General features: G+C 35.9%; 1 protein-coding gene across 3 annotated transcripts; it reads left to right on the top strand.

Annotated features, from left to right (window-relative positions):
* ING3 (inhibitor of growth family member 3) lies at positions 1 to 26,009 on the top strand. Of its 3 annotated transcripts, XM_082692705.1 has the most exons (12): positions 1 to 182; positions 429 to 500; positions 3,134 to 3,234; positions 5,236 to 5,301; positions 15,428 to 15,524; positions 17,087 to 17,158; positions 17,998 to 18,117; positions 18,395 to 18,552; positions 19,136 to 19,329; positions 20,300 to 20,492; positions 23,019 to 23,057; positions 25,079 to 26,009. In XM_082692705.1, exons 1-12 carry the CDS (start codon positions 155 to 157, stop codon positions 25,193 to 25,195), a joined length of 1,257 nt encoding a protein of 418 aa, XP_082548831.1. In that variant the 5' UTR covers positions 1 to 154; the 3' UTR covers positions 25,196 to 26,009. The 3 variants fall into 3 exon arrangements, 2 of the variants coding, with proteins under 2 accessions (XP_082548831.1, XP_082548832.1); XR_014301075.1 differs by lacking the exon at positions 15,428 to 15,524; XM_082692706.1 differs by lacking the exons at positions 15,428 to 15,524; positions 17,087 to 17,158; positions 17,998 to 18,117; ... (3 more) ...; positions 23,019 to 23,057; positions 25,079 to 26,009 and adding an exon at positions 10,632 to 11,819.

The raw sequence follows: 26,009 nt of genomic DNA, 5'->3' as shown, positions 1-26,009 counted from the left end.
TTTTTTTTTTTCTTTTTTTTTTTTTTTTTTTCCGCCGAAGCTGAGCGGGTGCTGCTAGCGGAGGCGCCATATTGGAAGGGACAAAACTCCGGCGACAGCGAGTGACACAAATAAACCCCTGGACCCCCTCGTTCCCCCAGCTCTAAGGGCCGCGATGTTGTACCTAGAGGACTATCTGGAAAGTGAGTGGGCGGCGCTGGCGGGGGCCATCTGTGGGACCTGCGGGCGGGCAAGAGCGCGAGTGGACGGGCAGGCGGGATGGCGGGAGGGAGGGGGAGGCGGGGGATGTTTCTTTCTCACGGTAACTGGCAGCCTCGCTGTGGGCTGCCGGCTCCTTCGACCCCCCCCGACGCACGCACGCACGCAGCGACGTAAGCGCGTATTTTCGCCGTTGGCCCCGCCCCTCTGACGGACTCTCCCTTTGACAGTGATTGAGCAGCTTCCAATGGACCTGCGGGACCGCTTCACCGAGATGCGCGAGATGGACCTGCAGGTGCAGAGTAAGTCGGCGCGTTTGCCGGTCTTGGCCGCGCGCGTTCAGTGCCAGACTTACTTGCCATCAACTTCATCGCCTCTGCTGTTTGACTGTCCTCCGGCTCCCTGGCTGGTGCATACGGAGTTGTAAAAAAGAAAAGGCAGTGCCGAATCTTGCCTCTTGCTTTCCACGCTACTTTTCTCCTTGCTTTTTACAAGAGGAGGAGGCATTAGGGCACGTGTATGTGTTCCTTTCTCGAATTCAAGACTCTGCAATAAAAGTTTGTGTGCCTTCAGTGAGAACGTAGATACATGTCTTAATGCACATCGGTGTAAACGTTGAGATTTTGACTTGAGCCCTTACGTGTGGAACATAGATTTCAGCATCTATACTTTTGTTAAAGTTCGTTCTACTCGAACATTTTCAAGAACGGAAAACACAGAAGCATAGGTTATATGCGGTTGTTTAGTGACCTGGTGAACTTGGAATGTCAGATTTTGAAAAGTTACACCTTATAGGATACATTCTCACTTCTCAACAGGATGGTATTTTTTCAATCAAAATGAGTGAGGGAAATAGATTATACTGTAAAGGTTTCTATCTGTTGTAATAAAAATTTTGACTTTTCTTCTATCAGTGATAGCTTGGTAGTCTGGTTACTTTATCCCAAAATTTAACGTTGTTCTTTCATAGAGCAGTATTTGGTTTATCTGATCATTTTTCCTGTGACGTTTCTAAAAAAGAGTTTATGGTTCAAAGAAGTAAAGAATCAGTGTTTATGGAGATAAGAAGGTAAATACTTAGAGCGAAGCTACACTTAAAATTACATTTAAAATGAGTACAAACTTAAGTCCACCATGCTCTAAAAGAACCTCACAAACCTTCCCCTTTTATGAAACGAATGTAAATAGCTGTTCCAATTATCTTGTAGAGCTACTACCAGATAAAATTAAGATTAATTTTATTAATTTATTTTATTAAAAATTAAGAGTGTGAAATGAATTATACATTACATAATTAACATGTACAATCAGGCTTACTCTTATAGCTGGATGTTACTCTGTTTAGATGTAGGTACTCCTTAATTAAATTGTATAAATGACAGTAATGACTGGCCTTCCTGGGGTCTATCCTCAGGAAATCTGTTTCTTGATCCCATTTATTCCAGCTATGTTTAGGCTATATACATAAAATGTTTCTCATGCTTCCAGGTTTTTTTCTTAGAAAAGTAGAGGTGGAAGAAGATCTGGGTTTGGGGGTATAATTGGGAAGAAAGGGGTATCTTGGAAAGAGATCAGAGAACCAGCATTTCTTGAGGTAGCTGAGGACCTGTACTTTCTTCCCCTTTGCTTCTCTGCCTCCACCCCCCCACAACATACTGCATACCCATTGTTCATGAATATACTTGTCACAGCCTCTTGTCAGTTTCATGTGGCCATGCTTAATACAAGGTGATATGATATGGAAGCCTTCTTTTATTCAGTGGATTGTAGTGTCGAAGTCTGAATTGTGTATTTCTTTAGCTTGCTCACAAAATTGATTTTAGCTTTAATGTAGTCGAAATGCTAAAGTAGTATTGTCTGCAGGTTTTGATGTCAGATAGATCTGAGTTCGTATTAGGGTTTTCCTGACTTGTTTTTTGATCTTGACCATGGTTTTCATTGTCTATAAAATGAAAATTATCTGAGGATTTAAAATAACACAGATAAATTAGAACTTATAGTATTTGATACAAAGTAGGAATTCAATAAAGGGTAATCTATTTTATACTTCTTCATTGTTACTACAAATTTTACATTCTCTTGTGATTTGTACTTAGATTATGTAAATGAGAGGTTTTATAAACTTGCATTTTATAATAATTAGAATTTTCTTAAGTTAATAGGTGCTATGGATTAATAAAAGAGATTTATTTATAAAATTAGTTAGAAATTGCTTATTTAAACAAAGAAAAATTTAAAAATCACTGTAAGACTTCTTAGAATCTTTAAAAACCTATTATTGCCCTGAAAATCTCCAAAAGTTTTTCCTTCACTTACATAACAGAATCACTTTTTTTTTTTAACTTTTCCTTTTTTACTAGACATGGAATGAGATGAGTATTCTTGGCACACACTTAGGGAAAAACTTATCTAGAATAAATAATACAGTGTATCAACTGAACAAATTATTGTAACTTCTACTTTCAAGTCATGATATGAAATGATGGAGTGCTTAAAGCCGTATAGTGGGAGGTTAAAATCTTTTTATTACTTTTTCTTATTAAAAGACAGGTGAGGATTATCTATTGGTACTTTTAATAAGAAATTGTGCTTTAGCACATTCGGCTGATTTAATACCATTAGCTTTTGACCTGAAGGCTGTACTATTGAAATAATGTGGTGTAGAACCTATCTACATTGTTCACTGCTTTGACTACTGAAAAAATTTTGAAATAACAAATACAATTATTGGAGAAAATTGTAAGTTGTTTTTTTTTTTTTTTACAGGAGTATTTAAACCATTTACATAATCAAAGCATGACATATTTAAATAAGTTACTGGCCAAGTGAAAGAGTGTATATTGTCAGATATTTTTTTCTTTTCCCAAATCAAAGCATGTATATTTAGTATATGAATTTAGTCATCTAAATATGAAATGTTTTTATTATGTCATAGATGCAATGGATCAACTAGAACAAAGAGTCAGTGAATTCTTTATGAATGCAAAGAAAAATAAACCAGAATGGAGAGAAGAACAAATGGCCTCCATCAAAAAAGTATGTTCAACATTCTGGATGATGTATCAGTAAATAGCGATGTCCTCTGAGAAAGATTTTAAAGTGAAATTGTTTTCTGGATATCAAAATGAGGGAAAGTTATCAATGTTATTAAAGTTATCAATGGCTCTTTAGAATTTATATAATTTGTGTTTTAGAGCTTCAGGTGTAGCAATTTTTAATCATTTTGGTAATTTAAAATCTGTTTCAATAATTAACAACTTTTATTAGAGAATTATAGAATCATCAAAAGTCCATATTTGTCTTTTAATTTATTTTATTCTGGTTATAGCTAATTAAGCTTGCCTTGTCTTCACAGACATTACATTGCCTTCCACTTTGGGCCACAAACTGGGGTGAAAATTAGCTTACCTGGAAGCATATTTTATATATTGCTAGGTACCTAAGTTGGTAGAATCACAGAAGAACAGAATCTTAAGAGTTGAAAGGATCCTTAAAAAGTCTTTTAGTTTAAAACTCTAAATTTGTACATGAATGGAGACTAGAAATACAGAATTTCTTGTGTTTTGATTACTTTATAGTACTTACATGTCTCTTCCAGATTAGAATGAGTATCAGATCTCTTCCCAAGATTGTCTGTAAATGTGTGACCCAGTAAAACTGGGGTACATTGGAAGAACTGCATAGAAGGCCTGGGTTTGGTCGTGACTGCCATTTAGCTGTGTGACATTGGATAGGTTCTATCCAATATCTCTGAGTGGTAATGGCTCCCTTATCCCCAACCTTCTTAGAATTGTTCAAAGATCAACCGAGAAAGAAATTTGAAAACTACAGATTTAGAGTATTGTGTAATTTATTTTGCCACATGAGGGGAAGCCCAGAATTGGTTCTGGCTTGAAAGATACCTGGAGGCCCCATGTATATGGGTATAAATGTTATCTCACATCTATACAAGTGACCTTGTGTACTGTATGGTTCTACTTATATTTGGATTTTGTTTTTCATAAATACGGAGCAGTACTGCAAATGTATTTTCTTAATAACTTTTTCTCTAGCTTACTTTGTCGTAAGAATACAGAATTTAATACATAAAATACGCATTAATTTGTTGTTTATGTTGTTAGTAAAGGATTCTGGTCGACAGTTGGCTATTAGCTGTTAAGCTTTTAGTCAGAAGCTTATATGTGGATTTTCAACTACATGGGGGACACCGTGTTCAATGGTCACCTCTATAACACAAATCAGTCATCATCCCTTTAACCTATTAAGTTTTTGGTGTAGTACAACTTGGCTATACACTTAAAAGCCTGGTTCTCCATGAGAATTGATAGAATCATGTTTTTGTTTTTAAATGATTTGCTTATACTGAGGAGAAATCTAAAGTATAGGTTTAATTGTATGAATTAATACCTAACTTAAAATGAGAGTTAAAAAAAAAAAAAAAGAAAGAAAATGCAAGGTCCAGGGGTGACTGGGTGGCGCAGTGGGTTAAAGCCTCTCTGCCTTTGGCTCAGGTCATGATCCCCGGGTCCTGGGATCGAGCCCCGCGTCGGGTTCTCTGCTAAGCAGGGAGCCTGCTTCCCTTCCCCACCTGCCTGTCTGCCTACTTGTGATCTCTCTCTCTGTCAAATAAAAAAATAAATTTTTTTAAAAATGGGGAGAGCAAATATTCTTTATAAATTAAATTGTAACATTTTCTGTGAAAGAAAGAGTATTTATTAGTTCACGTAACGTTTCCTAGCTTAGAGGCTATACTTGGACTGGTATTTAATTTTACTTATATCTTTTTTAGGAGCGCTGAACATCTTCCTTTAATTCTTGGTCATTGTACATAATTTCTAATCCTACCCCATTCCCATCCTATCCTTAGATAGGATAAATAAAAGGATCCTATCCTTTTATTGGATTTTATTGGATTTTTATTGCTAATGTAGGGTGACTGACATTGAATGCAAGTTATGATAATGAAAATGCAGTTATATGTGCTGAATATACATATTTTCAAATTATTAATTTATTCTTGAAACTCTTTTTATTCAGGATTACTATAAGGCTTTGGAAGATGCAGATGAGAAGGTACAATTGGCAAACCAGATATATGACTTGGTAAGTGAAATTAATGTGCATGCTATGCCATAAGTACTTAAATTATGGGTTATGTCTTAAGTTTTGTTGGCTTATATATTAATAGGAAGAATAGACTAAATTTTGAGATACTGCTTTCTTCATTTCATTTTCTTCATTTGAGCTTTCAGTGTCTATTTTTTGGTTTCTTTGTGGAGAGAAAACTAAAACTGTCAGAGTCCATAGTTTTAGTTAATAGGTCAAGAACCTTACGTTTTAGACAAATTTACATTATTATAAGATTTTAGCTGATGTTAGACTTTTTTTTTAACAAGAATTGGTGTTTAAATTTATTTTACTAATACTTATCTTAAGGTAGTGTATTTACTTACCTGATAAATCATCTTGAGATTGTTTCTGTGGTAATAAAATACACACAAGACTACTGTGTTGACAAGACTTCTTAGTTGCCTGATTAAATGAAGAAGAGAATCATTTGAGTCCGTGTTAAGAGATAGTATTCAACTATCTGTTAAGTGATGTCAAATAGGTAGCACTCACCAGCTGGCTCAGGTGGCAAAAATAGGAAACACTTGATTTAAAAAAGTTCTTTTTTTGCAGTAGCAATACTTGCAAAGGTTTAAAATCACTATAAGACAAAAGCAGTATTTCTCAAACTGGTATGATTATGAAGCTCTCTTTTATGTAAAGCATCTTCTAAAATATATACTTTAGGAAATACTCATTTCTGGTTCTGCTTCACAGCAAGTTAAAGCTAAAAACAAATGGTCACTTATGGCTAACTTTAGCATATAGATTTCATATCTATTTTTATAATTTATCTGGATATAGTCTTATTACTGAACAAGTGTATATAAATATAAATGTTACTGGTTAGACACAAGATAAAAGAAGGTACATACCACTTATGGTATACATTGTAGATGATATAGAAGACTAGAAAACATTTGCCATGTGAAGCCATAGGAAATATTTCCTTGTTCTCATACAGCAGAAATTTTTAATGGCTGTTATAACCTAGGCTCTTTTGTTCATGCAGTTATTTTGAAGACAATTTCATAAAAGATAAAATGCCTTAAGAAGAGAGTTAACTATAGCTTGATTTACTATGGAATTGAAAAAAAAAAAGAAATTCTTAATTGTTTTGGTCTTGAATTATGTCTATAAACACAGAGAAAGACATTTATATTTGAATCCAAGAGAAATTTCTTTAGTAACATTGTGCCTCATGTTTAATGATTATATGTGTCAGTCTTTATTTAGAGACTGCCTGCATTTTAAATCTTATAGCTCTTTGGCTGTGCTTTATATTTTGTTATTTTAGTACTTTTTATAATTTAAAAAAATTCAGTGTATTTCAAACATTTAGAAAAATACGTCTAATATAAATATGTTCTCTTTAAATATGTGTGGATTTTTGGTGTGTATCTATCCATTATTTATGAACCACACTGTTTATTCACTCTTGTGCTTTGTATAATGGAGTTTTATCTGCACATAACAGAGGAACAAGGTGTACATACTACGAATGGCTTCTGTCCTCAAGGTGTTGGTAAACTAGTTAGGAAGACATGCACAAGTGATGTGAGGAGCCTGTATAGAAACGTGGAATAAAGATTATTGCAGTTAAATATGAAGTATCTGGTAAAAGACTGAGCTAACTTATGTAGAGTATTGTTAACTTCTTAGAGGATATGAGATGAGTTTTGAACAAAATTTATTCAGAAGCTCTGGGACCTGGATTAGGTGTTGTATTGAGGGGAAAGCAGTTCACTCAGAGATATGGATAAACAGAATGAAGACAAAACTTAGTAAATTCTTTGAATGGGATAGATCTTTTAGGCTAGGCTGTTAGTAGAAGGTGAGGTAATGCATTGAACGAAATGTAATAAAAAGCAAGTGCCCATAATGGTTCCACGCAACCATGAGTTCAGCCACTTCACTGATAGCAGGACTTTGGATAAGTTACTTAATCCCAAAATCTTAGTTTCCTTATCTGTAAAATAGCAATATTAATTTGTGCCTTACAGGAGGATTTCACACGTCTATAAAATGATCTTGGCTTGTAAGAGCGCCACGCTGCTTCCCATTCGGCTCTGCCAAGTGGCAGCCCGCATCTTCCCCCTTCCCCCAGTTGTTTCCAGGACGCTGTTCTGTCTTTCGTTTACTCTTCCCCCTTCCTTCCTCTGCCCTTCCTTCCTCTGTCCTCCCTCTCCCTTTCTTCTTGTGGCTTCTCTTTTCCTCTCCCTCCTTCCCGTCCTTCCTATTTTAGCACTCCATATTAAATTGCTATTTCAGGCGATCATGACATCCTTAATACAAAAATCCATTCCTTTTTGAGACTTAATCGCCTGTACCGTGCTCCCATCTTCGTGACCTTCCGCGGCCCCTGTGGCTGTCCCTCCTAACGGTTGCTGTCTCTCAGGCCTCTGTCTGTGACCTGCATTGTTTCTTACCATATTCAGGTGATTCTCCCACAGTCTCCTCCCATCTTCTACCCAACGCCAGAGGCCGGAAGACCAAGTGCTGCATGGTGAAGAACTGTTCTGTCAGATGCAGTTTTCCTCTCAGCCCCACACGCAACCCAAGCTGAGAAACATGCCTCCGTTAATTATCCGGGTTGTCTCTTAGTTTTGGCAGTTAGACATTAATGATTCCCCAAGCTCAGGCTTCTCTTCCGAGCCTATTCATCTTAACCGAGAATCCCCAGGCCCTGGAACTCAGTGTATTAATATTAAGACTTAACTCTTAGTCTCCTTTTCCTTCTCTCAGGAGAACCGCTGCTCTTCCGTCATTCGCATTAGAATACTGGAAGTCGTCTCAGGCTCCTCCTTGTCTCTAGCTTCCCCACATTTCGTTCCTCAACATGTCTTGTTCATTTTATCGTCTAAATATTTCTCATTATCCCTTCCTCTTCACTTCTGCATCCTGCCACAGTTAAGAGCTTTAAAAAAGTTCTTCCATCTTTGCTTGGGAAACTTTCTCCATCTTTCATAATTCTGCACGTGCAGTCTCTTCACTAAAATCTCCTTAATAATCTTGATATTTATGTCATTTATTTCGAGGAGGAGCAATTTCATCACTTAGAAAAGTCACACAAGAATGATTTAAACACAAGATTTTCCTCTCCTACAGATTATCTGTCGGAGGAGGCAGATCATAGCTTGATGGCGGCCCTGATATCCTCAGTGCCTCGGGCTGCTTCTGCTCCATTCCTCCTCTTTTCCGGACAGGTAGAAGAAGAATTGCCGTAGGAGATTACTCAAAAGGGCATATTTTTCAGTTCATTCAGCTCCTTTAAAAGAGCCTTTCTGGAAATCTTACCTACTGACTTCTGCTTATATCTTCTTGGCTCCCTGTAGCTGCCTCTCAAAATGTTGCTTACCAGGGCACATTGCCACGCCAGGTATGTGGGGTTCTGTCAGTAAGGAAGGAGGCTGTTGAGAAGGTACTTAGCACTTTGTGCCATACCCTACCCCTCAACAGAATCATACCACCTTCCAAATCATTGTTATTCCCATGATTTTATTATTGTTTGAATTAAATGGTAATTATTTATTTACCTTCTGCTTGTATGGTTGTATTATCCCCTACTATAAATGTCAAGAACTCTGTTTAAAAAAAAAAAATTAGTGTCTTCAGACTCTACGGTAGTTATTTCTCTGTAAGTATTTGTTCAACAAAATCACCTAAATAGGTTAGTAGAAAGAAAATGACTCCTAAGTTATGAGTCTTAGGCATAGAGTTTAATGGTATCATTCTCTGCGTGAGATATTACAGTTGAGTGACATTTTCTCAAAAGATAACACAGTCACATTTAGTATGCGAAGACTGACTTGGTTTTGATGGACAAACAAGGGTAGGCTGCAGTATAAATAGTCCCATCTTTTCAAGGTATGACGTTAAACCAGAGAAGTGCAAGTAATGTAATTCAAATTAGTTTAGTCTCCTTTATAGAATCATTCTGGCAGACCAAACAATTTTATAACCTGTGTCTTTGCTCAGATCTTTTTGGTATCGCTCTCTTTAAATGCTCTCCATTTTTTTTTTTTTAATTTCTTCAGTTTAGATCCATTTCTTTGACACATAGGCTCATTTTGGAAGTTCTAAAACAGGCTTTATAAATGTGCCTTCAGCAAAAGAGGCATTTTAAAAAATATTTAGGCTTATTGTGAGTTACACATTTTATTTAAATACGCTTTTTTTGTTGAAATACTTTTCACTTTATAATTACACGATATTTTTTGGCTATTCTCATTTCCTTTGCTTTTAGAGAGATTCCTTTTAAATTATAAAAACATTTAGTAAACACTATTAGACCTTACTATACAAAGTAATGACAGTACTATTTTCACAAAATAAAAAAAGATTAGCTCTTCTAACTGTGGCTCTTGAGGGTATGTCAGGTTTGTAATCGTTCTGTATCCTCAGAACCTGGCCCAGTAGTTTGGGTGAGCAGTGAACAGAAGGACAAAGTAGACTTCTGAGGTGATCCGATCGAGCGATTCCCAGACCTTAATATTTGCATCCCACCTTCAAAGTTTTTAGTTTATCCATATCGTATGTACATGTATTTACTAAGTAAATTTTAAAGTGAAATTTATTTAAGAATAAAATGTATTGGGGTGCCTGGGTGGCTCCATGGGTTAGGGTCTCTGCCTTTGACTCAGGTCTGATCTCAGAGTCCTGGGATTGAGTCCTGCATCGGGCTCTCTGCTCAGCAGGGAGCCTGCTTCCCCTTCTCTGCCCGCCTCTCTGCCTACTTGTGACCTCTCTCTCTCTGTCAAATAAATAAATAAAATCTTTTTTAAAAAGGAATAAAATGTATTTATTTATCTGATGCTATTAGCATAAATGAAAAGTTAGCCTCACTTAACACAAATAAGTAATTATAAAATGTTAAAAAACAATGTACGGCCTCTGTGGAATGCTTATGCTTTGTGCGTGCACCACATTGCCAGGGTGGCTTGTGGTAGTTGAACACTTTATGCTGGAGACTAAGAAATTTACTTTTGCAAGTAATTGCAGTTGAACATAAGGGAATTACTGCCTTGTTCACAGGGAGGTTACTAAATGGATTTACCATCTCATATTAGTTATATTCCCCAAAGTATCAACAGTAAATATCTAAGTGAAAGTTTTTATAAATAGGAAAGAGGAAATTAAATTCCTATAACATTAACATTTGAGAGCTTAGAAAGCTAAGTGCTTCAAAAGTGTGTGGGTGGGACATAGTATAAATGTATAATTACAGTAATTTTTAATCATAGATCGTTTATCCAATAGACAGTGGTACTTCTATTTATATACTTCTACATAATGAGAGAGTATACCTTTCATTCTTTTGGCAGATACTTCTAGAGCACCAGCGATGAGCCGTCACTTGTGCTAAGTGGGCATTAATGACACAGAGAAACAATGAATATAGGCAAACTATTAAGTTAAGATTCATTTAGATTTTTGATAAGTGCTATGAAGGAAATAAATGTTGTGGAGAGAGGGATAAAGAGGAATTACTAGGGAAGCTGTTCAGAATGTAGTCAGCGGGAGTGGCATCGTCTCAGGAGGTGACATTTGAGGAGGTACTTGGAAAGTGAGAAGAGCCAGCTGCGGAAAGAGAGCATCAGGAAGAACACTACAGGGAGATGATGGACCAAGGGCCACGTCTGAGGTGGGGAGAGTGCTTGGCGGGGTGAAGCAGAGACAGGCCAGTGTGGTTGGTGGATAGTGAGGAAGGAAAAGGTGGTGCTAGGAGGGAGTCAGGCAGGAACCACCACATGCAGGGTCGTCTAAGCCAATGGAAGCAGTGTGTTTTCCTCTGAGGAGAGTAGGAGGCCACCTTAAACAGAGGAGCGAAGTGTACCTTAGAGGAAATCGTCTCTGTGCCTTTGCTTAAACATTGCATTGCTGTGGTAATTTCAAGTAAGCATGTATTATATTTACAGATTTTAATGCACAAGAATTAGATACATAATTATGTTTGATTTTGCCCCTCAGTATTTTACATAACATGGTATTTCATTGTATTATTTACTGTTAAAATCAGTAGTACACTTTTTATACCTATGACAGTATTGTACTGGTTACTCCATTTATTAAGGAAAGATTAGACTGCAAAAATATCCACAAATGAAGAGACTGGAATTAGAGATTCAGTAGAGCAAACCGAAAGTTTAGTTATCTCAGTGGTTGTTTTAGTGGAAATAAGCAACAACAAAAAAGCTATCCTATCAAAATAATTTCCTTCTAGAATCCTGATACTCTTAGTCATTAAACACTCATCTCAACGAGATGTCACTGTCATCAGGCTGTATTAGATTACAATACCTAATAAAGTTGATTTATGTGTACTTATAAATTGAGCCTTTAGTTAATGCTTGAATGATTTTAGCAGTCTCATACTGCTCAGTACCTTTGAACTTGCTTCTTTTTTATATCCTGGCCTATTACTGAGATGATTATATTTCAGGTGTACATTTTACCTATATATTGGAGAATTCTTTATCTGATACTCTGATTAAAGAAATACATAAGTTTGGCCTTTTGACTTGTCTCCTATCCTTATTGTCTTTTAGGAAGGTTAGATGTAGTTTATATGCTAAGGCCTCAAATATTTGAGTCAGCCTAAACATGGATCAGATTTTCACCTATTTTAAATATAATTCAGAGATGTGAAGAATCATTTTCATGACTTAACAGAGAAATAATTTGCCATCATGGTTCCTTTTTCTTCTCCAATTTATCCTCTTTATTCACTATTACCAGATCTTCTCATAGTTAGAAATTTAACTGTCATTGCCATGGATTTCACCTTAGAACTTTATAGAATAACTTGTGTTCATTCTGAAAGGGCAAACTAAATATTTAAATTTTAGAATTTAACGGTATTGGAAGCCATAAATCATGTAGAAACTTTTTGAAAAGCTGTATTTAGTTCAGTTTGGGTGCATCAGTGACATCTTAAAATATGAATATTGAGACTGGGAGTCAAAAGAGAAAGAATAAAGGATTACAACTCTATGCTAAAATGTTAAAATATGAGGATTTTTTCCATTTCGTGCAGAGGTGCCAAATGTGACTTATCTTTGTGATCATCAAGATGTTAACAAATAATGTTGACAGAATTTCCTTTGGCTCTGAAGAGGTCAGAAAGAAGAGAATTGATTTAAAATTAAAGCAGTTGTATTTGGGGTTGTGAGGTATGATTTGGGTCCATAGAATAAGGAAGCTTTTATGGCTAGTATTTATTGACATAAAGTGGGGAACAAATCAATAATTAGACTCTGTGGTCAGCCTTGTGTTAGGAGTATGTGGTTAATAGAAAATCTCTCTCAATTAGAGTTATACCCTCTCTACTACTATAAATCAATCTTATGAGGTCAGGTATATGTGGAGGAGTGGGGTAATTTAGGTTCTTGCTTTGCCTGATACCTTTGGGGCCATTATGGTAATCTGCCAGATTAGGAACTTTTGCCCCTTCAGAATCATGGGGGTAGAGTAGATGTACTCTACAGGTTTCAGGAAAGTTCAGCCATAGCTCTTACTATGGCTGTTTAATGCGTTGAAGTACTCTCTTGCTTCATAGTTTGAGTTAAACCTCGTAGTAAGCTTTCTAACTTCTAATTTGATTTAGTACAGTAGCAGTGATTCTAAGAAAAACAGTCCTCATTGCCTAATAATTGCTTCTAATATTCATCAGTTCATAATCTTTTTTTTACCTACCAAGAGGTAGGAATGACTGGACCCTATTTACAAAGCTGTCTACCACAATGTGGTTTATGCTTTTCTGTATTTAATTACGTATTTGTTTTTAGAATTATTAAGTCTTTGACTTCTATTCCTTTTTCGGAGCTGCTAGTATTGAAAATTCCGTCATTATTTTCCATGCTCTCATGTGTAACAATCCCTGTCAGTACTATCTTTAACACACTGAAGCAGTTCTTCAACGCTGGGGTGGAAGGAGTTGGGAGAGGGTACATGATGTCTTCATCTCTGACTGCATCCTCCTGACCAGCAGTTTAACATTCTGCCTGTCTATACTGTAGATTACTGTTATAGACCACATCATACTTTTACTTTTTTTTTTTTCCTCCCTCTGAGAATCTTGTTTGTCTTCCTGTCTCTATTCATTCTTTAATTATTAATTTTTCTTTCCATCTATTTGAAAACAGTACATTCTTCACCCTCTAACTCATTTACCTCCTTTGTGTCTACTACAGCCCAAGGTTATATATGTATTTTTTATGTACTACTTCTAATCCTTTTCTAGCTGTTTCTTATTTGCTACATCCAGGGTATATATATTTTAAGACATTTATTATGTTAAAAAGCTCACATAAATCTTGATTTGTCAGCCAAATTTGTAATTCCTATGAAAGCAGGGATTCTCTCTCATTTTTCATGTATTTTCCATTTAACCCAATGCCAAGCACAAATCTCAATATTGTAGGTAATAAAGGTGGTGGAATATTTTCATTGCATTAAGTGGTCTTGGAATTTAAATATGAGTACTGTTTCTGACTTCCCTTGAGATTAAATTTTGACAATGTAGGAGATATTCTTGAATAACTGAGGTCTGTGTTCACACTTAATTAATTGGAAGGGAGTTTCCATTAAAGGATGCTCAATTACCTGCGTGTTCTTTGAATAGGAGCATTTGTCCATAATACATGCCTCTATAGGATTTTAAATATTGTAATTGTAGATTCTGCCATACTCTGAACAATAACTTGCGTGTGAAGATGGACAGAAAAGTGGGTTTCAAGTTATTGAAAAGTCACTAACCAGTACCCCTCTGGGTGCTGTTATATAAGAAATATAAATAACAAGAAACTATTTTATTTTTCAATTTGAATTATATTATTCTGAGTTAAAGAAAAAAAAACAGTTGGCTGCTACTTGCAGAAGTTCAGAGGACAATGTTGGGTATAAATGGTGAAGAACAATTTATTACAAATAGATCAGAGTTAAATCCCTTTTCCATAATGCATTAGCTATTGCCTTTGGGCATGTTACTTAACCCTTCTGAGCCTCCGTTTCTTCACTTACGAGATGGAGACAGTAATAACCTATGTCAGAAGATTAGTGCATGGGCTAGAAAAGATAGAACATCTAATGCACCACGCACATTTCATGGCATCTAACGCACAAAATTGTCTTTTGCTACTTTTCTACCCATCTCCTTCAATTTAGGTATACATTATTTCATTCTTACTTAATTTTTTTGCCTTCATGATGAATCATAGACACTTTGATATTTGTAAGAAAGTCACTCTTAATTATTTAATAATGATCCATTGCCAATCAAGAGTTTGATAAAAATGTTGTCAATAATATAACAATATTTTTCAGAAAATTTATGTTTTCTTTTTTCACTTATAGTGGCAAATTTGAAAAAGTATTGAAAAATATTTAATATTAACCTTAAAAAATTAAGACTTAGTTGTTCTTAGTTGGAAGTATCATATAATTTTCTGAAATCAGTCAAAAGATCTGTAGTTGAATGAGAAAATAAAATTTGCCACCTTCACAAGGGCTGTAGTATTATCAATAAAACTATTTTAACCAAGCTCTTTGGGGAATGGAGTTTTCTGGCTAAAAAACCCCTTTGGTTTCAACCCTTTGCATAAATGTTTACAAGTATAATGGTTTACTTTTTTGCCTTAGAGAAACGTATGTGTAGAATATAGTAGCCTCTTTGTTTATAGACTAAGGATCTTTCATTTTTCATTCTAAGTAACAGTTATAGTATGGCAGAGTGGGGGATGGCCTTACTATAAGTAGGAGGAGATTAGGTCGAAAGTAATCCCAGGGTATACTATAAAAAGTTACCAACCCTCCCGCACTTCCTCCCACCTCAAATCCCAAGTATCAGTATTGTTTAGTTTCACATCTCACTTCTTCTGAAAGTTTTCTAACAAATTGTGATTCTGGTTTCTTAAAACTTCAAATTTATTACAGGTGGCTTGAATATTATTTCACCTAGCCCTCATTTCATAGATTAAAATATTGAGGTGTAGGTTCATTGACTTGCTCAAGGATACTAAGCAGATGCACTAAAAGAAATAAAGATTCCGTTTCCTCATTAAACTGACACTTTAATAGTGTCCCAAATTTTGGTGGTTATCTTTGATCTTCTTTGAAACAGGTAGATCGACACTTGAGAAAGCTGGATCAGGAACTGGCTAAGTTTAAAATGGAGCTGGAAGCTGATAATGCTGGAATTACAGAAATATTAGAGAGGCGTAAGTAAAATTTACAGTTTTCCATTGATGTTGGACAGCCCATGTGCAAATCGCTGAGGAGACACTTGTCCCATGGAGACTTCTCAGATGGTGTGCTTCTGTGGATGGTGGCAGCCGGGTGGGACAGCGTGGACTCTAGCAGCCAGAACCCTTTGGGTTGGATATGGAGACAGGTGATACAGGATATCCTACACTCACTCTTTATTAAAATCACATACTAAGTCATTCCATTTTTTAATATGGATATGTTAGTAAGATGAGTGATGAGAATAAAGATTTAAAGAAATAGAACCATCTAGAAAGAAGTTAACCATCTGTCATTAAACGTATGGCCTTTGCTCTGCCTGCGGATACACTTAAACTCTGAGGGAGGCTGTTGTTTTTTCTCCCGAAGAACTGCCTTAAGGCTTTTCCTCAACTGAAGATTTAGTTGATTCCAAAGCGTTTCCTTTTTTTCTCAAAGAAGTAAATTTTTTCTTATCACTAAGAAACAGTTTAATATTTCCTTGCAAGGTTCTACTTGATCTTCTGTTATAATTTACCTTTATTCTTTTTTTGATGCATTTCTTCAGCAAGAGCATATACCTGTTTGTACACACTGATAAAAAATTTCTTTAATGGTGTTAAATCATGTGTATATGTACACACTCCCTAGAATAAGGGAACAACCTAATCATGAATCTGTCTTGGTATCCATAGTGACATCTTTGTATTCAAAAGTAGATCTATCACTTCAGATGATCATCTAATTTATTTGTGATATTTTTATTCCAAGAAGACCCTATCTGAGAATAATAAGTATTTTGAGACAAAATAAAATATTCTATAGCTGTTCTAGTTTTTTTTTTAATGCTAATAATAGCTGTGAATAACAATAATTCATGCCTATTCAGTACTGCAAAAAGATTAATGAAGCATCCTCTTTAAGGACACAGACACACAAAACGGAATGAAATTGAGTCATAAAATCTACTCCATCCTGTACCCTGCCATAATTTCATCTCAAGGGATCAAGATAAACCCAGAAAACTTCTTAAAAGTATTTAATGCTTGGCGGTAGAGATTCTGTGCCTAACTTCTTTTAGGAAGTCTTTACTATCATACGTTATTTTAACGATCAAAGAAATTTTCTTTCATATAGTAATGTCCCATCACCTAATACTTTAGGATCTTGCATTGAAAGGTCTTCAACCCAATATAACTAGTTTAAGTTTTTCAGATCTTATCAGTAATGGAGTTATAATATCCATTCATCCACTTATGTGGTACCTACCCGCTGCCCTGAATTCCCCAATTAGACATTAACATGCCTTGAGCTGTTTCATACTTAAGGTGAATAGTAAGAAGTAGATTACTTATTATTTCGAAAGAGGATGAAATTGGCTCAGTGCGAAATTGGCAATGGTTATTCTCTGTCATGTTTGATGAAAATGACACAGGGATATGCATCAGGGCTTGCCAGTCCTCTTCTAGGTGAGGGTACAGAGTGCCTGTAGTTGCTTGACCAGGAAAGTTCTGCTTGACATTGAATGGAGATGTATCTTTGTGCCTTTCTTTTTTAGGATCTTTGGAATTAGATACTCCTTCACAGCCAGTGAACAATCATCATGCTCATTCACATACTCCAGTGGAAAGTAAGTTTGGTTTAGGGCAGCTAAAAATTTCAGTACAATTAAAAACTCATTATATTGTCTGTATATTCTTTTCATTTACCATACAACCAATTGAGAAAAAAAAAATCTTTCCCTTCCTTTTATTTTGTGAGATCTACATTTTCCTTACAGTTCCTGGTGGACTTACCTTCATCATTTGGGAAAAGTATATTTGATTTGGGAGTAGAGTATTTGCTTTTTCTGGAATACATTAAGGACAAATGGATGGTATTAGTAGCAGCATATACTTCCTACACACAGACACCTGATTCTCTCTAGAGAGTATTATAACCCAAAACAAATGAGAAAATACGTGGTGGTGGGCTTTTTGTTTTTTTTTATCTTCCTTGCTTCTCCGGTGCTTCACCTACTGTTTGGCATATTAAGAAGGCCTCAAATGGTTGGTGGTTTAGTGAGTAAATGGTTGGTTGGATGTTGGCTGATTAGAAGACTGTATGTGTAATTTGTGACAGATCAATTTGATATGAAAGAAGGGCTGGTTGAAAACTGTTCAAAATTGTGGATAATGTTTTGAAAACAAACTTCCTCTCATGTTCTGTGTAGAATCACGGTGCATTGTGGGTTATCTGCAGTACTTTGCTACTGAAGTTTTCTTTTTTTAATGTGTGGGAAGGCTACTCTTAACAAAATAGGTGACCCAGACAGTTCTGCTTGTCCCATCCTCCAAGAAAACATATTGTTCTGTATTCCACCGAAGAACTCAGAACATAACATACTTGTTTATAGCTGAATGAAAGTATTATTTCTTGTCTATAGTCCTCTAAAGTTTAAAAACACATAAATTCTTTATTTATATTCAGAAAGGAAATATAATCCGACTTCTCACCATGCAACAACAGATCATATTCCTGAAAAGAAGTTTAAATCTGAAGCCCTTCTATCTACGCTTACATCAGATGCCTCTAAGGAAAATACACTAGGTAAGTTCAGTATTTCAAATAGGAATGTTTGTGTTTTGTTTGTGTTAAAGGGGAAATGAAAGCATTCAGGATTAGCGAACCATACAGATTTTTTTTACTTTGGTTATAGTCTACAGATGGGGAAAGGAGAAAAAGGAAAAATGGGACATGAAAATTTGATGGTGGCATGAAAATGTTAAGTTTAATGATTATATCTGTACTGGGAAATAATGTATTTTACGCTCACTAACATCATGTTCTCTCCAACCATTTTTATTTCGTCTTTAATTGGACATAGGGTGTCGAAATAATAATTCTACAGCCTCTTCCAACAATGCTTACAATGTGAATTCCTCCCAACCTCTGGCATCCTACAATATTGGCTCATTATCTTCAGGAACCGGTGCAGGGGCGATTACCATGGCTGCAGCTCAAGCGGTTCAAGCCACAGCTCAGGTAAAAAGGATGAGGTTTGGAAGTAGCAGGTACATTTTGTCTGATGCATTGGTAAACTCTAGTAGAAACAACTAGATGTGAACAGAAGGCATTCTCTTACACTGTAGAGTTTCATTTTTACATCATGGTTTTATGATACCTGACATTTTATTTGATGAAACTTATGTGTATTAATTTACCTGATTGATCATGACAAGTAACAAATATATTGGTGCCAGCTCGTGCCGATCCCTCATGATGTGTATGTTGTTGACCGTGAGTCCCGGCACCTGCGAGGACAGGACTTGGTCCTCCCTCCCGGTGCCAGGAGTCCTCCAAAAGCCTCACAACTCACACCGCCTTAATGTTTGTTCACCGCTCTACAGTTTGTATTCCAAATTAAGTTACTAGTTCTGTAGCTCCCTCCTAACCGTAAAAACCGATTTTAAATCTTTACATAAAATAGCTGAAATGACAGTGATGAAAATAATGGTTTAAACAAAATAATATTAGATAAACTAACATAATACTCTAAGTAGTAGGACTGAAAAAGAAAATCTGCATATATATGCGTATTAATATTATCAGTGAATGTCTGTTTAAGATGAAAGAGGGACGAAGAACATCAAGTCTAAAAGCCAGTTATGAAGCATTTAAGAATAATGACTTTCAGCTGGGGAAAGAATTTTCAATGCCCAGAGAAACAGCTGGCTATTCATCATCTTCAGCACTCATGACTACATTAACACAGAACACCAGTTCATCAGCAGCCGACTCACGGAGTGGGAGAAAGAGCAAGTAAGTTGCATTGTTACAGTAGCTCCTGTACCTTTACTATAAGGTATGCCCTATAGCTCTACTAAGTGTGCAGTCTGCTTGGCATCTGGTGGGGCTTGGGTATGTGAAACAAAGGTAGGTATCATGGATCTGGATGAACTTGGGGGAGGCAGGAAGAGATGATGTAAAATTTGTAAAATTTATAAAATTCATAAAATTTAGTTAACATATAAATTTTGATAAATTACTTGTGAATTTTAACGCTATTTCCTGTCTTGCACAGGTAAGTGTTCACATGTATGTTGATGGTCATGATCATGACATTTTCATTCACACTGCCGTACTCTGATGTTCTTCTTCATCAACTGTCTTTAAAAGGTTTTAAAGTCTTTACTCTTTCTAGAGTCTTAAATTGGGTAGAAATAACTTCTGCTTACTTTCTTTTGTTCATTAGGATAAGCCATTATATGGAAATTTTTTTCTTTATGACCCCTTATTCTGTTATGTGTTTAATATAAACTAATGCAAAATCTAAAATACAAATACACAAAGGCAGTTGATGGGATGATTTTGATGAAGAGTATTCAGTTTGCTTAAAAATATAAAGAATGTCTGCAAGATAGCCTTAACTAATACTAGTTCTTCAAACTATTACCTGAAATTTAAGTCAATGTTAAGTAGTAGTAGATTAAAAAAATTATCGTAAAAACATAGCTTGAAAGAATTTTTTTCAATATCTTTATTCTCCAGAAAACAGAAAATGTCAAACAAAAATTAACTGTTACGAATATTTTTGCTCTTTGTTGCTGTCAACAATTGTGCTTTTAAATCTGTATATCAAGCTAGTTCAACTTCATGTTAAACGTTAATTTACATGCTTAGTGTCATTTCATTTCATACCACTCATTTAGGAATTATTGTCTCGTAACTTCTGGATGCTGAGCCAATGAAACTGATACTGTTTTTTTTGTTTTTTTTTTTTTTTGGTCAGAAACAACAACAAATCTTCAAGTCAGCAGTCCTCATCTTCCTCCTCCTCCTCTTCCTTGTCGTCATGTTCTTCTTCATCAACTGTCGTACAAGAAATCTCTCAACAAACAACGGTAGTACCAGAGTCTGATTCAAACAGTCAAGTTGATTGGACTTATGACCCAAATGAACCACGATATTGCATTTGCAATCAGGTAAAAGTCTGATATGTCTATACAAGCATAATCTGAATAAAATAGAAAACAGAGAGCTATTTCATTTTTTAAAGTATTCTTTCTTCTCCAGTTAAAATACTTTTGCTTTCTTCTATAATTTTCTTCTGCTCTTTGCAAAATCACGTTTGCTGTAAATACAAAGAGTGTAAAGAAATGCGTAAGTCACCCATGCTCTCAGCCCTTGGATATAACCTATAATTAGACAGTTTGGTTTATCACTACTGTATACCCCACATGCGTGGTGTCTGAGTCTGCTCAGGCTGCTGTGTCAAAATACCATAGACTGGGTGGTTTAAACAGCAGAATTCTATTTTCTCACAGTTTTGGAGGCTAGGTAGTCCACTATGAAAGTGCTGACTGATTCCATTGCTGGGAGGACTTCTTTCCTTCCTGGCAGAGGGCCCCCTTCATGCTGTATCCTCATATGGTGAAGAGAGCTCTGGTGTTTCTTCTTATAAAGGCACCAGCTCTGTTGGATTAAAATTCCACCTGTCTGAGCTCATTTAGCCCTATCTCCAAACACAGTCCTAGTGGGGGATACGGCTGCAACACGGGTTTGAGGGAGAAACGCAAACATTCAGTCTCTTACACATATGTACACACAGATGTGCATGTGTGTGTTTGTGTGTGTATGTATATGTGTGAATTTGACCAGTTGGATCACAGTGTATTCTTTCTATAATGCTTTTTCATAAAGTCATGTGTACTGAATATCATTTTTCTTGAAGTAATCCTTTAAAACTTTTTCACAGTTATGTGTTATACTGTGTGTAACTTTTTTTTTTTTTAAAAAGATTTTATTTATTTATTTGACAGAGATCACAAATAAGCATAGAGGCAGGCAGAGAGTGGGGGGGAAGCAGGCTCCCCGCTGAACAGAGAGCCCGATGCGGGGCTTGATCCCAGGACCCTGTGATCATGACCTGAGCTGAAGGCAGAGGCTTTAACCCACTGAGTCACCCAGGCACCCCTGTGGGTAACTTTTTAAACCAGATTTAGCTATAGGTTTTTGTAGTGGTTTTAATTTTTTTGAGATTACAAATAACATTATGGTAGGCATTTTTTTATGTAACCCATTTTACACATCTAATTTCTAAGATAATCTTTTAGAAATAAAACTAAGTTAAAATATTAGTTGCAGACTACCAGATTACCTTCTGAAGTTCATTTTCAAAACCTGATGAGCATGCCTGTTTCCTAAACCCTGTCCAGTGCTGGATACTATTTTGTCTCAGAAACCCTATACCAGTTTGATAGTTTTATATCACACAGTGATTTCAGTTTACCTTAGTAGTAAAATTGGACTCTTTTTTGGCTACTTTTATTTCCATTATGAATTGACTCATTGGTGTTGGCTGATTTTTCTCTCACTTTTGTCATGTACATTATAAATACTTTGCTTGGTTTAGTTTTTTATTTTGTTTTTAATTCTGAAATTCCAGTTTTATGGCTGTTAGTCTTTTTCTTTATGAAGTCAGCTGTGGGTTATATGCTTATTAAGAAGATCTCCTTGCCTTTTCCCCGTATAGCTGTGTCTTGCATTTTTTTTCTCATTTGCAAATGGCTTTGTCTAGCTCTTGATACACTTCAGTTTCTACATGTTTAAATCTTTAATCCATCTGCAAAAAAACAAAAAACCACTTTAATCCATCTGCAATTTATTGTATTTATGGTGCAAGTTGGCAATCTAATTTTTGAGAATTTGCCATTTAAGAGTAAGAGACTGTTAGGTTTTCTCCTGTCACCTGACAAACATTTTTTTAAAATCAGTTATTAAGAAAATTCTGTACAGATCCTGGTAGTAAAAATAGATCACCTAAAAAAGAACAAAATCAAATTCACCCTGGATTTCTCATCTATAACACTAAAAACTAGTTGATGAAATAGATCTGTAGAGCTTTGAGGGAAGAATCTGAGTGCCCCCCAAAAATTGTTAACCAGAGTCATTCATGTGTGTAGAACCATATACAGATATGCTCAATCATGCAGAGAATCAGATAGTATGCCATCTGGTCATAACCCTGTCTGAAACATTTCTCTGTCCATTGTGAACTTAAATTAATTCAAGAATTAGGAAGTTGTATTATAAAGTGCTGGTGATGAACAGAAGAAAGAAAAATGTGAAAGGGCAGATAGTAAATTGGTAATAAGTTTAGAAGTTTCAACTATTGACTGCAAAAATATAACTGACCCAATATGACCCAAGAAAAAAATAGAAACCTTAAGTAAGTAAGTAACCCAAAAAGAAACTTAAGGTCTTACAAAAGAAACCACCCACAAAGGTAATTTGTCAAGATTCTTTCAGATTTTCAAAGAGAACATAATTTCTGTGTATTTCCCCTCTGTGCTATAAATCTTTATAAACTCTTTACTAAAAAACTGTATACCCTATTTCTTAATGCAATTGTATATTCCTCTCTGTTTTCTAACAGTATCATCAACAATTTGGATTTAGATGCTTGTCGCATAGTCATAATAAAAAATATTTACTTTTATTTTAACTAGGTATCCTATGGTGAGATGGTGGGCTGTGATAACCAAGATGTAAGTATTAAATTTTTCTATTTAGGAATGGAAAAAAAAATCACGAAATATTATTACTTAAACATTTTTCTTATTTATGGTATCACTCAGTCTGTGAAAACAAGTCTGCAGTTATGTTAATTACCTTATATTAATGCTAGAATATTTCTCTCCAAAACACAGTAGTGTCCCTTCATGTGCTCCCAATTCAAAACTCTTTTAAAGCTAGTTTTGGGTTTGTTTGTTTTTAAGATTTTCTTTATTTACTTGACAGAGAGAGAAATCACAAGCAGAGCAGCAGGCAGAGAGAGAGGGGGAAGCAGGCTCCCTGCTGAGCAGAGAACCCGATGTGGGGCTTGATCCCAGGACCCTGAGCTCATGAGCTGAGCCAAAGGCAGAGGCTTAACCCACTGAGCCACCCTGGTGCCCCTTAAAGCTAGTTTTATAGTTTCGTCTGCAGATTATAAATCTCAAAAGGTGATACATTGTGTGAAAATTAAAAACATCCTCCACCTCCTTTGCTAAATAATACTGTGTTGACTAGAATCCAGTTCACTTACCACAGTGAAGAACTAGAGCTTTAAAACAGTACATTGTGTCAGGAAGCCTGCAGCTAGCGCAAGTGGGGGGTGGTATAATGTGAGGTTATTTTCCTCCTATCAGTGTGGTGTGTCCTATTGTATCCAGCCGCTGTCTGCTGGTAAGAGCCACTTGTGATATAAAAAGTAAAGGAGGTTTGAAAGAAAAGAATTCCCTTTTTTTGTTGTTTTTTGTTGTTGTTGTTGTTGTTGTTGTTTTTTATGAAGCTTAATTTTGGTTAGAGATAGATTTTTATTGGATACTGAGAATCTTTTTTCTCATAATTTCACTCCCTCCTCACTTTCTCAAACCTCCAGCCCCTTTTGTTCCAGCTTTTCCTGCAGAGGAGTAGCAACTCTGAATTCTAAAGAAGTAAGAATCCATAATGTCAGAATCCTAAGGTTAATAGTAGCAGTTTACAATTTTTAAAAATAACCTGAAGATTGAGCAGGTTTGGCTTGGTACATTAAAGTCTGTGCTCTCCTGACCAGATAGGGTCCCAACAACATGTTCACTTAGTTAGAGAAAGACTGTCCTTCCACTTCCCCCTTTAGAATTACTTGTGGGCTGTTTGTGATTATTGTATAACAATATTGCCCAGTCCTTCCAAGAACACCACTGTAACCTCCTGGGGAAGTTAGTGGAAATGATGCATTTCTTTGAATACCCCATCATATTCTCTGATTCTTCTCATTCCTACTCGTGCTCTTCTGAGTGCTAAGATTTTCTGTGCAGGTGTAGAACTGCTTAATATGTTACAGAGTAGGATCCCTTTTCTCTGCATATGTAGGAATAGATCTACCCAGAGAGGAATTCCAAGGCATCCCTTTATGATTTTCATTGCAACTAGCTCATACTACTTTACAAGGGAGTGAATAAGGCTGAATAGTAAATAAAATCTGTAAAATGTATTTGCCTTTTTTGTGAGAGATCCATCTCACTTCTTGTCCTCGAAAGTTAGTATCAACTTACTCTCTGGCTTAAGGAGAATTAGTGAATTTTGTTCATTACTTGGGATCATGGATATAGATGACATTAACCTTTGAGTTAACCGAGATGCATACTTTTTCTATGCCTCCATTTCCTTATCTCTCTTTTTTTTTTTTTAAAGATTTTATTTATTTATTTGACAGAGAGAAATCACAAGTAGATGGAGAGGCAGGCAGAGAGAGAGAGGGAAGCAGGCTCTCCGCTGAGCAGAGAGCCCGATGCGGGATTCGATCCCAGGACTCTGAGATCATGACCTGAGCCGAAGGCAGCGGCTTAACCCACTGAGCCACCCAGGCGCCCCCATTTCCTTATCTCTTAAACCTATCAGTGGGTTTCAGTGACCTATAAATCAGCTCCTCGATCTAAAAGTTGTTTCCGTGAATCTTATTATTAATATTCAGCCTAGTGGGCATATTATACTCTGTAATCTTTGGAGGTATTAAAAACTATTTCTCTGCCATTTTGCTTTCCAGTGCCCAATAGAATGGTTCCATTATGGATGTGTTGGGTTGACAGAAGCACCAAAAGGAAAATGGTACTGTCCACAGTGCACTGCCGCAATGAAGAGAAGAGGCAGTCGGCACAAATAAAGGTGGTCGTTTCATTTGAGGAAGAAAAAACTTCAACTAAACATTTTATATAGGACTTGAAAAAAGAAAGAGAAAGAAGACACAATGCATTTCCAGGCAACCACTTCAAGGATTTACATAGACAATCCTGTAAGATCTTGAACTTGAATTTTATGGGTTGTATTTTAATAATGTAAGTAAATTATTTATGCACTCCTGGTGTGCTACGAATATTATTCCAGTTAGCCTTGGATTATTTCAGTGGCCAACATATGCAGACATTTGTACTCCTCAACCATTTTCTCAAAGTAATGGGCATTCTATAATTTAGACTTCAGAGAATTCCAACGATGAAGATTTTAAGAAAAGTATTTTATATTCAACAGGTATGTTCTGCTGCATGTACTGTACTCCAGAGCTGTTATGTAACACTGTATATAAATGGTTGCAAAAAAAAAAAAAAAAAAAGTCAGTGCTTCTAAAAAGAATTTAAGATAATGGTTTTTCAAATGCCTTTATAATAAGCTTTGTTTCTTTGTGAAACTAAATTCAGCAGGCTGAAGGAAATGGTTCATGTGATAAAGTGGGCTGGTGTCCTCTAGAGTACCTGGGTACATAAACAGAAACTCCTGTAGGTAAAAACAAATCTGTGCCATTAGTCTTTATATGTTTCTGCATCTGGATAGAGTGCAGTTCATGGGGGGAGGGGGAGGGGCCGAAAGGGAAAGGGTGTTAAAGTGATACATTTTTATACCAAATGTGTTTATTTTTTTGTGCAAGTAATCCTTAAAATTGGAATTGTATTAGGTGTTAAAATAAAGTTTTTAAAAAATTA

The sequence above is a fragment of the Mustela nivalis genome (genome assembly GCF_964662115.1).
Source record: "Mustela nivalis genome assembly, chromosome: 12".
In the NCBI taxonomy this organism is placed as follows: Eukaryota; Metazoa; Chordata; class Mammalia; order Carnivora; family Mustelidae; genus Mustela; species Mustela nivalis.
The sequence above is the reverse complement of the archived record's forward strand: the minus strand, read 5'-3'. Positions and strand labels throughout refer to the sequence as shown.

Coding starts and splice junctions, on each gene's coding strand:
- ING3 (XM_082692705.1), top strand. CDS start 155: ATGTTGTACCTAGAGGACTATCTGGAAA. Junction 18,553..19,135: donor CGGTTCAAGCCACAGCTCAG/GTAAAAAGGATG, acceptor TGTCTGTTTAAG/ATGAAAGAGGGACGAAGAAC. Junction 20,493..23,018: donor GATATTGCATTTGCAATCAG/GTAAAAGTCTGA, acceptor TATTTTAACTAG/GTATCCTATGGTGAGATGGT.